The 16,055-nt window shown below is 41.2% G+C and overlaps 1 protein-coding gene across 1 annotated transcript in view; it reads right to left on the reverse strand.

Moving 5' to 3' along the window:
- The window catches only part of gabrb2a (gamma-aminobutyric acid type A receptor subunit beta2a), a 42,633-nt gene that overhangs the window by 9,989 nt on the left and 16,589 nt on the right, over positions 1 to 16,055 (reverse strand). Inside the window, exon 5 of the mRNA XM_032528499.1 lies at positions 1,749 to 1,831. Coding sequence (XP_032384390.1) covers positions 1,749 to 1,831 — 83 coding nt within the window. The remainder of the gene's footprint in view (positions 1 to 1,748; positions 1,832 to 16,055) is intronic.

Consider the following 16,055-nt stretch of genomic DNA (forward strand, 5'->3'; position numbering starts at 1 on the left):
TGTTAGTAGAATCAATTACTTGTTTTTGGCCTTGAGATTTGTTGAAAATAAGAAAAGGATAGATTATCAACAGCCGTATTCTTTAATTGTTGCAGACATGAATACATCCCATGCTTCAGTGCAGCTTAGAAGCATAATGTGGTTGATGCTAAAATTGTACACCATCAGATACAGTAAGCTCTCCCTCCACGGCTGCATTCTCATCATAACCGCCTTGTGAAACCCTGCATCACCCCAATCAGGTCCAAGTTTGATGTGCTGCCCAGTTTGGTTCTGATCTGCCATGACAGGCTGCGATCAGAGGGGTGTAGAGGAGTTTGTGAAAGGGAGGTTTTGGGACGAAGAACGATCGTAAGGGAGCATTTTATGGCGTGTACATAACTGGTCAGTCAGTTTGTAGCACCATTAGTTCTGGACCATTGTCTCTGTTCGGAAAGATGTCAATGCATTACATTACTGTATTTATTCTGGGCTGTCAAGTGAGGAAGACCACGCAGTATGAGATCTATAGTAGGATATGACAATATAAACATATGTGGGTGTGTGTTTTCATGTGTATGTATGCATAATAGATCTTTATTGTTGGAGGGGTTGAAATCAATTATTGCTCAGTACAGTCCGGTATAGGAGACCAGTGGTCTGAGCCACAGTAGTGAGCTGCTGATGTGTCAGGGGATCTGGGGTTGTAAGACTAGTGTTAAAAATGCATCAAGTTTATCAAGGGAAGTGAGAGTTCTCTGGGCTCATTAGTCTGAATAAAATAGCATGCTCTTGCATGAAGCGATTCCAACGTTAAAACCATTGCCAGTTAATCCATATGAGAGCAGATACTGCCTGGTGATCAAAACTGGAGCTGTGTGTGTGAGGGAGGCAGGCAGGGTGTGTGTGTGTGCGTGTATGCGTGTGTGTGTGCGTGTGCGTGTGTGTGTGTGTGTGTGTGTGTGAGTGTATATTTTGTGCTGGGCTGCCTGTGAGTGGAGGAAAAAAAAGAGCGCATGAGTGATGGAGAGAGAGATAAAAGGCTGGAAGAAAAAAAGACGAGGATGAGACTGTGCAAAGAAAGGAGATGAGAAACGAAAAGAGAGAGTGATGAGGAGAAAGATGGCAAGCATAATGGGAGAGGAGCAGCGGAAGGCGGTTCTGACCCGGCGCTGTTTTTGTGCTGCTTAACGCTGCTGGCAATAGCGTGATCAAACCCGGAAAGACTGAGCCCTACACCACATCCCAGCCCCATAATCCTTTTCTCCGGGGACTAAGATAAAACACGCAGAGGACCTCGTCTTTCCCTCTCATGTTCCTCCACACTCCCTCCCTCCATCGACTTGAGAACGCCAGATCACGTACAATTACAAACTCCATGTGAAATGAACTCTTTGTACTGTACAAACACGGAGGAAGTTTCGGGAGGAAGCTACACATTAACATCCACTATCAGCACACTCCTGAAACACTGGACCTAATCAGTCTCCTCCATGCCTTGGGAAGCCACTGCAGCTGGAGTTGAATTAATTAGGCTGGATGTTATCAGTCAGTGAGCCATTAGTGATGTTCCTCTTCTCGATGCGTATCTCTTGGTATCTCATCAGCCTTTCTCAGCATTTTACATGCAGTCTTATCAACCTTCCTTCTACCTTGCTGCCAGACAGTGTTCAAACCAGATTTCAGAGCTGCATGTGTACGTGGGAACTGTTTAATTCTACATCTACGTGTGGGCGTGAGAGCTGGTTGTCAGGGACAACGGTACTTACAGCTTTCAATCTCCAGGGTGCAGTTTTGCTCATCTAGAGGGTAGCGGCGCAGGTCCATCATGCAGGCTGCAGTTGTGGTGATCCTACACACAGAATGGGACGGGAAATAGAGGATTCATCAAAAAGCCGGCCGATGCAGCCAGGTTCATTTGACCTTCAACACAGAGTACGATGAACACAGCAAAGCAGGATGATGATAAGATTGTTTAACTGAGGAGCACTTGATGTAGAACCATTCCTCCATAAAAACGCAGGTTTAAATGGAAAATCAAATAGGTGAACCAAGATTAAAGATGGAATCTGTAATTTTGGAGATAGAGTGTTGATATTTCAACTTAACAAATACACCCCTCCCTTCAGTGCTCCTTCATAATGTTAGCATGTGCCAGATTTACAATCCCTCTCACTCGCACTACCTTTCTGTTGAGCATCCATGCCCTGTCCTAACCTGTGCACAAGCAGGACTGGAATAGTGTTGTGTGGCTCGCCCGAGCCTCATAGGTTGTTTCCCATTTACAAAGCTAGGGTTGTGTATATTATTTTCAGCACGCACAGAACGGACAGCTGGCGGAATGTGAGGTGATTTTCGCTGAATTTGACAAACAGTGTATTGGATTAGAATCACAGACTTCCCCCTTAACTCAAAATGAAACGTTGTCTGCCAAATCTGAGAAAGTCATGCTAGCAGAAGTAGAAAAAAATAAATAAATACACGTCTGTTCGCCAGAGATGAGCCCAAATCATTTCCACAATCAGAGGGTGAATCCAATGGTCTAGCTGGGCAGTAGGTTGGTTCTGTCTGCCCTTTTGATATGTAATTCCTGTTTTAAGGGTCCTTTAAAGAAACCTCCTGCTGTCTAAGTCAAAGTGCTTCTCTATCCATCATTTCCACCCTGGCATGTTATAACCCTTCTGATCCTGGTGCTGGCAACAAAAACGGTCTTGTTCTCTGAGCCCAATGCAGAAGAGTGCAAACTGCTCTCACTGGACCTCCCTTGATAATCAAAGAACGAATTAATAAATAGATTGTTTTTGTGGCAAAGGATTTACCAAGTGAAAACCTATTTCCTTCATCAGATGTCCACAGACATCGAGGGATCCTGGACTGAGACATTACATTAACATTAGCTTTCGAGTTGACAGCGTTTAATAGCTCTTTAACAATTGAGCTACAGTATGATAAAAAGGTTTTACTACATACTAATTAAAAGCCGGTTTTAAGTATGCAATGCGTTCACTGGCGCAAGTACAAAAACCATGCGCACACCAAAAATGTAGTGTGCTGTTGATGTACACTATTGTCCCACAATGCAATGCAAAAAGAAAATGGACTAGCTTAATAGAGTTTTTGCGTTTCAGTGTGACATTTTAGTTTCATTAGTGCTGTCAGTTAAACACCTTATTAACGGCGTTAACGCAAACCCATTTTAACGGCGTCATTTTTTTATCACAAGATTAACATTTGTTATTGGCCTATCAAACGTTTTTTTTCACACGCTGTTATAACAACTATAACGTTAGAAAAACTACAACACCACACCGGTTCTAGCTAGACCGGAAACAAAACAACAAGCACGCCGCACAAACGTGTTTGGGCTTGCGAGTCGGCCAAAGAGTAGTAATGTTATGTTTTGAGTGGGTGGCGGACGTAGACGCTGTAATGGCCTATAAGATTCTGAATGGAAAGTTTACTTTTAAAAGTTGCCAAATGGTTCCATTGACAAGACCAAAATGATCTGTGTGTTTTGTCGCTGGCAACTGAGCTATCATCACAGCACGTGCAGTCTGAAATACAACTTGATGGCCAAGCACACAGCTGATGCCAATTCTTTTTTTCACCCTTTTATTGATGGACAGTGTTACATTGTGTGAGAGATCATTTGCTCTAAGTGTGAATGACTGCTTTAAGTGAGAATGTTGTGTGAAATTGAACACTACAGTAGGCCATATGCCAATGTTGTTTTCAATAAAATGAGAAAAAATAAAGAGACAAAAAAAAATTAAGCGACATTTAGAATAGATAAAAATGTGTGATTAATTGCGAGTTAACTATGCCATTAATGCAATTAATTGGGATTAAAAATTTGAATCGTTTGACAGCACTAATTTTTGTCCATCAGTGCATCTATTACATCATTCCCTGTTGGTACACAAAGTGCAATTTTGTTATACTAATTGCAAGAAGAATATACTTCAAAATAAGTATATACTGTATGCAATTAGTACTGTATGTTGGGACACATCACTGGTTTTATTTTAAGTAGATACAACAAGAACAGGGTTCAATCTGTGGTAACAAAATCCTGTAAAAGAGTCGCTGAGATTGAGCCAGCCGCGTCCTGCAGGTTCACTCAGAGCAATGCACTTCCTGTTTTACACAAGACAAGTTGGCCAAAGCTGAGATGGGCTGGCACCCGGCCGTGCCAAACCCCCGAGGCTGTCTGAGAGAGACTGGACACACAATTCAACTACAGGGACTAAATTAGAATCCTAGACTAGTCTCTTACACACACACACACACACACACACACACACACACACACACACACACACACACACACACACACACACACACACACACACACACACACACACACACACACACACACACACACACACACACACACACACACGCACACACACATTGATTGATATAACATGATAGCATCATGCGACCATTAACAATAGCAGCCTTTGGGAGAATTCCCAGTATAGGTGGAAGTGTTTGTCGTGACCTTGGGATTCCCTTGTCATAGCTGGTTACTATCAATTCATCAATTTATTGCTTTAGTGGTCCATTCATTCAGAGTTGACAATGGCAATAGTCTGTGAGAGTAGTGAGTACATTACAATTTATCTGGAAATTTTTGTCTATTTTTGAATCCTAAAGTTTAATGTTTTTAATTCGAGTGACAAATGAATACAAATACAAAATACAAATTAACTTTAAATAATGTTTATTTTATTTATGGGATTAGGCTTTATCCTGTCTTGTCTGAAGATGCTGACACTCAATTCTAGAAAATGATTGAAACAAGTTGGTTTATGATGTTTGGTTTGATGGTGGTTTAAAAGGATTTTACTGGACTGGTGGATTTTTTTCAAACAAAAAATGACTGTAATAAAAGGGTGATATGGATAAAATACTAACTCACGGTATGTGTAATTTTATAATGACATTTATACAGTATATACATTTATTAGGATATAGCGAGTTTTCTGGATAATAATTGAGGAATTTTTTTCATCAATTCAACAACCTGGTGTCTGCTTTTGCTTCAGCAAATTCAATATTTTACTTCATCGTACGGCTGCAAAACTCATATATAACGCCCAATATTGTCATAAACCAGTACTGCTAATTGATTTTCAACATTGCACACTGCTTATTAATAAACTGTTGTGCCATGGAGCAGAGAGATGCTGTAGCAGTTCAAAATCACAATATCTTTCCTTTCTCAACTTTATCATAACTATACACTTAACTACACTTAAGAGTGCTTTGTGTTTAATAATTAAGAGCAAAAGTGTATTTGAAATCTGTCTACATAAGTCTTGCAGCTCTCCTGGGCCCAGCCTGACAAGTTTAGGATTTCATTTTTTTGAGATGTAGAGACGCACAGTCTTTGTCTCTCACACACTCAGGCTTTCTGTCTCGCTCTCTCTGCCTCCTTTTTCTCTGGGCTCTTATGTAAGAGCCAGTTAGCAGGGCCATGGTGCACTGGGGGATTAACACAGGAGTCTTATATCTGTCCTATTTTACCCCTTTTATGGCCACAATTTACTGGGATGTTGTGCTCACCAGCCAGCCACTCATCACTCACCATCCTCACCACCACTAAAACATCACGGTGGCAGAGGAAGCACAAGGGAAAAGCGGAAATGAGGCCAAAATGGCAGGGGTAAAAATAACAGCCTATTTTTAGCCCACCTACATCATCAGCAGAAGTCTTGAAGCTTTTTTTGTCTGAGACTATCCATCACTGATCAGGCTGCTTTTGCACCCCCTGGCCATCTAGCATGTCCAATAGTCACGCTAACAATTAATAAACAGCTAAAAACGAGGGAGGAGGGGGGAACGGATGAGGATTTCTCTGCAGGATTCCCTCCCCGTCTTTGCCTCTCCTCCACCACCTCCTCGTCATCTCCGCAGCAGCGAGAGTCTGTCGAGGACCTCTGCAGCAGCAGCAGCAGCGATCATGAAGCACAGGCTTGTTTGCGCTTCATCAACATCAGGGCCGGTCCATCTCTCTCATCCCAACCTGCCGGAGGAGAGGCCATGCTCCAACAGATTACGCAGATTCAAACACGCTACATTTGCACTGCGCCGGAGCTAATAGGACATGGAGCTCTAAAAAAAGGCTTTTTTCCTGTGCATGTTCCCTGACACTTCAGCCTGTGTGTTTGTGTGTTGTGTGTGTGTGTGTGTGTGTGTTGTGGGTTGTGTGTGTGTGTGTGGGTGTGTGGGTGTGGTGTGTGTGTGTGTGTGTGTGGGGGTTTTCGTGTGTGTGTGTGTGTGTGTGTGTGTGTGTGAGTGTGTGTGCGTGCGTGCGTGCGTGGACCCCCCCCTAAGGCTTTCTGTGCACCTTTATTCCAAATGACCTTGTTTACGGACATAACACAACCACCATGAATTCCCAGACAGAATATCATTTTGAGGGAGCACTATAACAGAGGCCGAATGCAGAGAGCAATTTTACAAACCTGCATGCCTTTAATTAAACTGGCATAGTATTACATGGGCTTTGTAATGAAGTTAGAAGTTCAATTAAGATGGAGAAGCTTCCTCCATTTTGGATAGAGAGTTGTGTTGAGCTGAGGAAACATGGCATGCAGGATTGTCTCTCCCTGTTCAGACACAGTTGCCAAATTTAAAAAAAAATATGTATGCAGTGGTAACAAAAAGAGTCCAGCATGTGCCAAAGCATGCCAAAGCAAAGGGAGAGGTTTCTTAATTTCAAAGTACAGGCAAATCCAAACACATACAACATACAAACCACCCTGCCTGATCAATAATTTGAGAGAGAGATGGATAACTTTGAAGATGATGCTAAGCCTGTATTGATGGTATTGACAGTAAAAAAGGCTTATTTAAATCCCTCTCTTCCACCACTCAGCAGCTTTCTCCTCTTGGCCATGCAATGTCATCTATTGAGCTGCAGAGTGGAACACTCCTCTCGCCCAGACAAAAAAAAAGGAGGACGTCAGTCTCCATAGCACAAGGATATCACAAAAGGAGTTACAATATTCAGAGAGAGGAGAGAGAGAGAAAAGGGAGGGATGTGAGGGGGGTGAGAGGGAGAAACCTAATAATTTCTCCATTTTGAATGAAGTCTGACCTTCATGTCTCTTTCTTTCTTTCTGGCTCTCTCTTTTTTCTCTCAATCCCTCTCTGTGAATTTTTAACAAAATGCATCAGGAGCCGTGCACTGAATGCATTTGTTTTTTTTTCTTTCCGTTGTATGTGTTTCTTGCAGCCCGGGTGGTATCTGTGTTATTGGCTGAGCCTTTTCATGGGCTGGGTAATTAGATCAGACTGCCTCTCCCCGAGAGTCAAACCGAGCTCTAAAGTGACAGTTGGGAGAACTGTTGTAATTTTCTGCTCCTGCTGGTAATTGAAGACCAGGATTTGGCAGGATTGGGATGCACTATGTATCCAGGGAATAAGGAGTAAACAACACCCTCACCCTTCCTCCTCTACACCCCAAAAATATCACTCGCCCACTTGCACACACCCACCCACAGACACAGATCCTAGACACGACACATCCACACACACACCACACACACACACACACACACACACACACACACACACACACACACACACACACACACAATAGCCTCTGCAAACACTCTAATCTATGGTGTTCCCCATGCTAATTTCAGTGGCTTCAGCACAATCCACGTTCATATTTGAGGCCATAATATGTTTTTTTACCGCTTATTATGCTAGGATTTAAACAACATTGCATCTTTTACTGTGCCATATTAGTGTTTGAGGTTAAAATGAAAGCAACAAGCATACATGATGCTAAATAATTTATTTTGAATATGTGATAGTCTAATTCAAAAAAATAATACCAACAGTTTGCACATTGTTGTTAGACCATTGATTAGATGATTAGATGATTAGATGATTAGAGTGGGTTTTAGGTGCACAGGGTCGACAAGATATAGGAGCCGTATTATTAGTATTTACCGTATTTATTGGCACAAATGAAAGTCTAGGCTATTGCTAAATACGCTACAAGCATCTCTAGTCTTTGTTTGAGATTAAAGTATACACCAGTGATTTATATTACACTCCTATAAAGATAAGTTCTCAAAAGGCACTATTGAAAGAGAATGGTCAATATTGAAGCAGCGCGGTCGACACATCCTGACGAGCTTTCACACCTGAGATGTGTGATCCATTTCAACCAAACACTGGAGAGTTTTGTCGGATCGTTCGGTCCGTTTGTGCAGGTGTGAAAGCTCCTTCTAACTCTGGTGCAGACCAATAAACCGAAGTCTGGTCCGCTTGAAAGCGGGATCTCGGCTCACTCCAATGCCAAAGAGTTTGATTCACTTTAGGTAAGAACGCGATTTAACTCAAATACATATATGATTAAAACAGTGATTTTTTAGCCTGCAATTTGAATTCCATTAAATTCAATTCAATCTTGCACACAATTTACTGACTTATATTTGATTTATGTATAGATTTAAGGTATAACTTTCAAATCCATAACCTATTTTTTTGAGTAAAATGGCGCCGCTTGAGTGGCAGCTTGTTACAGTAGCTTGAAGGGCCAGAGTCGCCTCCATCTGCTGAGGAGACTCAGGTCCTTTGGAGTGTGTAGGACTCTCCTCAGACCTTCTATGACTCTGTGGTGGCCTCTGCCATCCCTACGCTGTGGTCTGCTGAGGGGGGCAGCTCGGACCGGGACAGGAGCAGACTCAATAGACTGATCCGGAGAGCGAGCTCTGTCCTGGACTGTCCTCTGACCCCATAGAGAAGTAGGGAGAGGAGGATGTTAGCCAGATGACATCTCCATCAGGGCAACACCTCTCACCCCCTACATAACACTGTGGGGTCCCTGAGCACTCCTTCAGAGCAACTGATACACCCACGGTGTAAGAGGAGAGGTACCGCAGGTCCTTCATCCCGCCGCTGTCAACTCTACAACCCTGCCTACCTGATAGTGTTTTAGTTTCTGTTCCTGTTTCTCCATCTACATCACACACTTTCTGTTATCTTTAATATTGTATTTTATTATTTTATACAAGTCTTACTTTTCAATATTTATGGTCTCAGGTTAATATAATAAATTATGCTACCGACTCTTGCTTCTTTGCTCTATTACACTTCAACTTAACTTAATTTTTAACGTCACTTACACCGCATATTGTTTCCTCTTATCATGGCAACCGCACTTAAATTCCTTTGTTTGACGGCATTTTACTTACTCAGTCACCTAATTTTCATTGTCTATTTCTTGCCTGTTTCTTGCCTTGTATTCCTTGCCTTGTATTTCTTTCGTGCTTACTTGTTTGTGTGTATTGTTTTGTTTTTCTGTTTTTTGCTGTTGCTGCTAGGCTGCTACTTGTAACGACAGAATTTCCCCGTCGTGGTAAATAAAGTATAATCTATCTAATCTAATCTAATCTATTATGACATACATTGCTCATCACACACATCATCCTCTTTCATCAGGAGCCCTCTACTTCATTCAGTCTTGTCAGCTGCTCAAAATATTCGCCTTCTTCTAAAATATTAGGAACGCTACAGCAAAACCAGAAAACCTTAGACTGTACACATTTGGTGTTCCACCATTATTTCTGAGACCAGGAAGTATTGCAAGCTTCACTTGACGGTTTCCACTATGGGACATTTATTTACAATGTTTGGTGCTTAAAAAGTGCAGAAGGAACGCTAACCGAAACCAAATAAAATTGCGACAATGTTGCATCCGAGTCTACAGAACTATAGTGAAAGCACCCTTTAGGCGTTAATATGGGTGAATCTCCAAAAACACGGCTCCTACATGATGCAATATGATACCATCTTTTTATTAGACCTTTAGTACTGATACAACTGTTGTCCATCCACAAGTTTCTAACGCAAGTTTTTGCTATTATTTATAGTCTCTAAGCCCAAGCTTACCATGATGACATCACTATGAAATCATCAAAGTTGACAAATCACATTAAGAAGATAAAGAAGTGGAAACGTGGATCTTTAAAACCAAGCAATTTTAATGCTTTCAATAGAAGTACATAGATGGTTATAATTGTACCATAACTGACCTTTGGCGGTTCCTTCTACTTCTACTCTACTTTACTATTACTCTAAAACTACTCTATTCTGTGCTACTTTACACCACTACATTTCAACAAAAATATTGTGCGTTTTTGCTTCACTACAATGTATTTGACAGCTGTATTTACTAACGTTATTTTCCAAATGACGATGTGATGCATTTCTATAGATACAATATGTAAAGCAGATTACTTTAGTGCCCATTGACCAACACAGCAATAAAATGTTTCTTACATATTTGTAATTCATTAATAACAAAAATGATCTAATGCATTATAAACATTCTCACAGCAGGTCATACTGCAGCATGAGGAGTACCTTTTGAGAACATGTTTCTGATGATGCAGGACTTCTAGTTTAACAGAGTACATTGTGGTATTGCTCCTTTTACTTACAAAAGGATCTAAATACATCTTCCACCACTGTAGGCCTTTACACGGATAAGGACTAAAATGAACAAATAGCCAAACAGAATATGACACAGTCATAAACTCAGGCACCCTGGCCAGTCGGTTTTAACACACAACCTGTTTTCCCATTGAGGACTCTGGGTCTCCTCTCAGTTATCTCGTCCCATCCCTTCTACTAAAGCCCTGCTGTTGCAACCACCGGCCCGTCTCTACTGCTATGTGTCAGCGTGCTCACGCACAAAGGCATCTGGCCGCCTGACTCTAACGAGCTTGTGTCTGGACTTGCTAGCATCAATAAAACCTGAACCAAACCCACAACCAAATAATGGGAGCCGGAGGCACCGGCACTGACAAGGACAACGTAAACTGAGGTAACAACAACCTCTCTCTGCTCACGCATACCCTTAAATTCACAACAACCCCTTTCCTAGCATCCTGCTTTTTGACTGTTACGCAAAAACTATGTGTTTCGGTTTACATAATTGAGTCAGAGCGTTTAAATTACATTTCTCAACTGTGAAGCAAAATGTAGCGCTGAGTAATCTGTGCAGTGCAGATACTTAAATTTTTTAAGCAGTCTTTGCGCAAGAAGGGCATCTCAGTCAAGAGAGAGAATGACTGACTGCTGCAACATCTTGAATTACAATAATATCTCATCTTTTAAACACGGCACTAATCTGAGCTCATTTGCACACACACGCACACACACACACACACACACACACACACACACACCACACACACACCATACATGAAGAGGCAACATATCATAGGAGCAGCAGCACAGTGAGGATGATGGCTGTGCTAGCCTGTGAGTCAGTACAAATACGATTCAGTGTTTGTATTGAACTGATACATTTGATTATGAGTTATCAATTATGGATGAAAGTCCTCAGAGCATCACAGTCCAACACCACAAAGAGACGTCTTGTAGACGGGTTGAACCATTCTGCAAAATCAGACTCAGTTTGACTGTTTGGACCACCTGTTTTATTATTGATCAGAACCAATCAATTATTGACATTGATGATCATCAGGGATGGGAAAGGTTTAAACATGAACACATAACCTCCACCTATACACAGGTTAAAGGATGATTCCACTTTATTACAATTTAGGTCTTTTTGTTGTGGCCATCATTTCATCAGATTTGAAAACATTGTGTTGAGATCTGGAAACATGGCGACAATCCAACAAAAATTTATGATCAGATCAGAGACTTTAAACGTTATAAACCACGTGTCTTATGACCATTTATAGGGAGACCACACAGTCACAGTCTCTATTGGCTGTACTAAAGCTAATGATCTCAGCACATTTGTAATAGTTTGAAGGTATTAGACGTCCCAAAGAGTTCAACAGTATTTCAAGAAAAAGGTAAGATGTTGTGTTTTTGTCTGCGTTAAGAACACTGTATTGTTTCTTAATAGATGTTTCAACCGTTTGTTGCCACTGAATTGTATTAAGTTAAATATGGGAATGTTTATTCATATGCCCTGTAACATTACTGTCTTTTGAGCTATTTTTATCTTTCTTTTTTTTTAAATCCTGTTCATATGTGTCTTTTTATATTGCTGTGTGTTCTTTTATGCTTTGTCCCTTAAACCCTTCAACTGCCTTGCTGTTGAAACGTGCTACACAAATAACCTGCCTTGCCTTTTAGTATCTTCTTTGCAAGCTTGTGAATCATGTCAAATGTTTGAACGTCCCAGATTGCACGGGGAAACTGTGTGCCTACTATGATATTGGCCATCACTTAACTGTGATATATGCATACAGTTTGGGTAATAGTGTAGCTATTATCTAACCTGGTGATATGTTTTATCCACATTTGACAGTTCCTGTTTCTTGAAACCATCTATTTTTAGCAATGTTTCATTGTAAGATTACATTCCATAATCTCAGCTATTAACTTGGTTGTAGAATATATTATTACGATAAGAATGATGGCAAAACCACAAAAATAAGTTGTAAACATAAGATCCTTTAACTGTAGGTTGTCTGAGCAGGAAATTGAAGTTCAAGTTCAAAGTTAGAGTCCATTAAAAAGGCTTAGTCAGACACATGCATCTAATCATCACATGACTTCATTATGCATCTTGATCAATCCACTAATATGATACGGTTAGAAGGCAGCTGTAAAAGGCTTACCTGAGTCCATAAGCACCGTGCCATCAGGTGGAGACGGATCATCCTGTTCTTGACGGTGACGCCGTGTACGAAGGACTTCTTGTCGTTGAGGAAGTAGGTGTCGGGGACCCACAGCTGATCTGCCACTCGGTTTCCAGAGTCAGGTTGTAGGCGATCTCAGAGTAGGACAGGCGCTTGTCCCGCCACCTTGCTGGAGTACATCGTCAAGGTTGTTCCTGGAGGTAGTGGGGGGGGGGGGGGGGGGGGGGGAGTTCATTTAATGAAGCTAGTGCAACACCTCAAGACAAACTACTGGTGAGAGTCAATAACACTGACGTTAATGCCATATGAGCCAAATAAACACTTTCCACTATGGACTGACAATATTTTAGCCAATACCCAACTGTAGGAATATACTTGGAAACATGTCAGGCACCAACGCATGTTGTCAGGCAAACCCCCCCCCCACACACACACACATACACGCTACATCTGGACATGACGTGTACGATTCTGCATAGTGAGAGAGGTCAGCCAAAAGGTTGTTGGTGGTCTGAAAGGCTATCGCCTGTACTAGGGGCCATGGTGGCTGGGGTTGGGGGGGTTATATTTAAACTTCCTCACTCAACTATCCTCACTGAACCATGACCAGAGGGGGATTTCTGGCTGGCTGACTATTGTCTAAGCAAACACTATCTGCTTCCATTCAAAACAATTGATGCTACCTTCTAATTGAGACAGAACTCTGTCTAAAAAATCAGCAGATTTCTGCAGTCCCTTTTTTTTTTTTTTGCTTGATTTTGCTTCTAATTCTGCATACTAACAACCGAACTAGCCTACTGGGATTTAGGTGAGTTTTCCAATGTGAAAAACCTAAATTTACACTGTACAGTTTGTTTTTACACATTCTCAGAGATGTAGCAGTAAACTCTCTCTTCCGCTCTCTCTCTCTCTTTCTCTCTCCCGCTCTCTCTCTCTCTCTCTCTCTCTCTCTTTTCTTTGCTTCTCACCCTTGAAAAAGACTCCCACACAGTCACAGTATAACACAGTACTGCAGTTGGATCTTCTCTGTTGCGTGTATTGCAGTGCAATCGATGGGTAGGAAAACACATTCAAAATACGTCCTTGAGTTTTTACTCCAAGCAGACATCATTATTACTTATCAACATGCTTCATGTTTTCAAGTATTTTTTTTTCTTTTATCATCCCGTATTGGTGTGATACTGCAAAGCAACTGCCATTTTCGCTCTAAACTGTTATTATTCATTGCGTGCTGTGTGCGCGACCCAAGGCACTGCGTAAAAAGGGCATCTAAAAATACATGAGCTGCTGCCATGTTGATTTTTTTCAGGAGTGAAAAGTCAAGCGAGGACGGCCACATCCTATCCTGTTTACAAGAGTCCCAGTGAACCCTTCTCTCACACTCACTCCCTCTGTCTCATTATCAGACTGTCGATCGGAAATCTCTATCACCTTTGGGATCTTTAGCTCTGCCTGCAGACTCGGTGTACATCACCCACTGAGGCAGCATCTCCTGCAGTACTCCCTGTCTTGACTGCCATCCTTCGTCTATTGATGAAGGAACACAGAAACCAAGCAGTTGAATCCTCTGAGAGGAGAAGTTGCTAGACATAGATAAAGCTGTCTGACTAAATTGGAGAACTGAAGCTAATAATATTACCGGAGCCCTGCGGTAACAATCTTAACAACAAGATGCAAAAAAATCATTTATCAATATGGTGTCCACAGACTTTCAGCAATAATCTTTCTGCGTTCTGTTTTTTAATACCTTGTAACTGGATTGAAACGTTTTGATGGATTGGTAGCAAGGGAGCCAGGGTGTCTGTGGTGTCACACCACCTTTGCATTCATATCTCTAATTAGTGTATACAGTAAAAGTAGTGCTACATCTCAATATTGTAATTATCAAATAATATGTTCATTATTTAGGTAGCAGAACATTGGAAATGTCATTGTCCAAACACAATTCAAAACTCACAAATTCAATCACAGTATAAAAGCAGCAAATCCTCCCATTTAAGAAGTTAAAACAAGAAAATGTCTGCTTGATGAATGACTTCTACAAATGATTATTACTAAATTGTATGATAGTAATTGACTAATATTTCAGCACCAGGTTTTTTTGTTATGGCTTTGCCTAAAACCAAAAAGTCTTTATATTACTTACTATGTAATATAAGTGACGTTACATACTTATATAGCCTTGATTTGCAAATACGATTGCCTCAGGAGCTTTACAATCTGTACAGCATACGACACCTTCTATTCCCAGACCCTCGAGTTGATAAGGAAAAAAATCTCCCAAAAAAACTCTTTAACAGGAAAAAAAAAATGGAAGAAAGCTCAGAAAGAGCAACAGAGGAGGGTTCCCTCTCCCAGGACGTACAGATGTGTGTGTACTGAATGGACTGAAATAGCAAAACCACTTACACCCAATATAATAGACACTCAATGTTTTATACTTTTATAGTGGGCAGTAAAAAAATTTTGGACACTTATGAGTCATTGTCATTTGTCAGGTCAATTTTTTCACTCATAAAATGTGGCGCATTGCATTTTGGGATTTTAGCAGAAAGTTGGACAGTCCTTTTTTCACTCACATGTTGGATTTCAGGGCATGACATACAATTCAGAGAAAAAGACGCACAAATAAAATGGTGGAGAGTAAATAAAGCACTATATAGTAGTAACAAGAGATTTTGGAACAGCACAGGGACTTTATCACAGCAGACATTTTGATTTGTCATAGTGAGAAAAGCCGCTGTTGCTATGAAGATTACAATGATTTGTTCTTTCAAGTGTCCCCGAATCCATGACCAGTATGACAGCATGAACAAAACCAGGACGTGAAACTGGAAGCCTGAATTGAATTCAGCCATCATTCATTTTAGTATTTACACCTGTCATTTCCTGCTGTGCCATGTCAAATGTCTGCTGTGAAAAAACCTATTGAATACAAAGCCTTTCAAAATGTGTTTTTCTTGTTCAGTTAACTGAGCTTAAATCAAAGTGGGTGTGCATTAGTGTGTGTGTGTGCGGGCCCCGTTGTGTACGTTTGGGGAGGGGATGCACAGCTCCAGCACAGAGAACACCTGGGCATGCACGCTGCCTCCTGGGTGTGCAGGAGATTGGCAGCGTAATTACGGCCTCACAGATGGTGCTGTTTACCTTTGCTCGGACATCACATGAGCTCAGAGGGGCCACAAATACAGCTCAGCTCCAACAGTCTCTCCCAGTACAGTCAAAGAAAATCTCAACGTAAAACACTGAAGGCCTACTATCTGGCGCTTACCAAAACCCAAAGCATGAAAATCATGTCGTTTTCATGAAAACAAAAGCAATCCTCTATATCTACATGTTAATAACGAAGCATTTTTTTTCAGCAGAAAGTCTGCTGAAATCTGCACGTGATATTCACATACGCAACACTAAGCAAACTAG

Source organism: Etheostoma spectabile, chromosome 10 (assembly GCF_008692095.1).
Source record: "Etheostoma spectabile isolate EspeVRDwgs_2016 chromosome 10, UIUC_Espe_1.0, whole genome shotgun sequence".
NCBI classification, from domain to species: domain Eukaryota; kingdom Metazoa; phylum Chordata; class Actinopteri; order Perciformes; family Percidae; genus Etheostoma; species Etheostoma spectabile.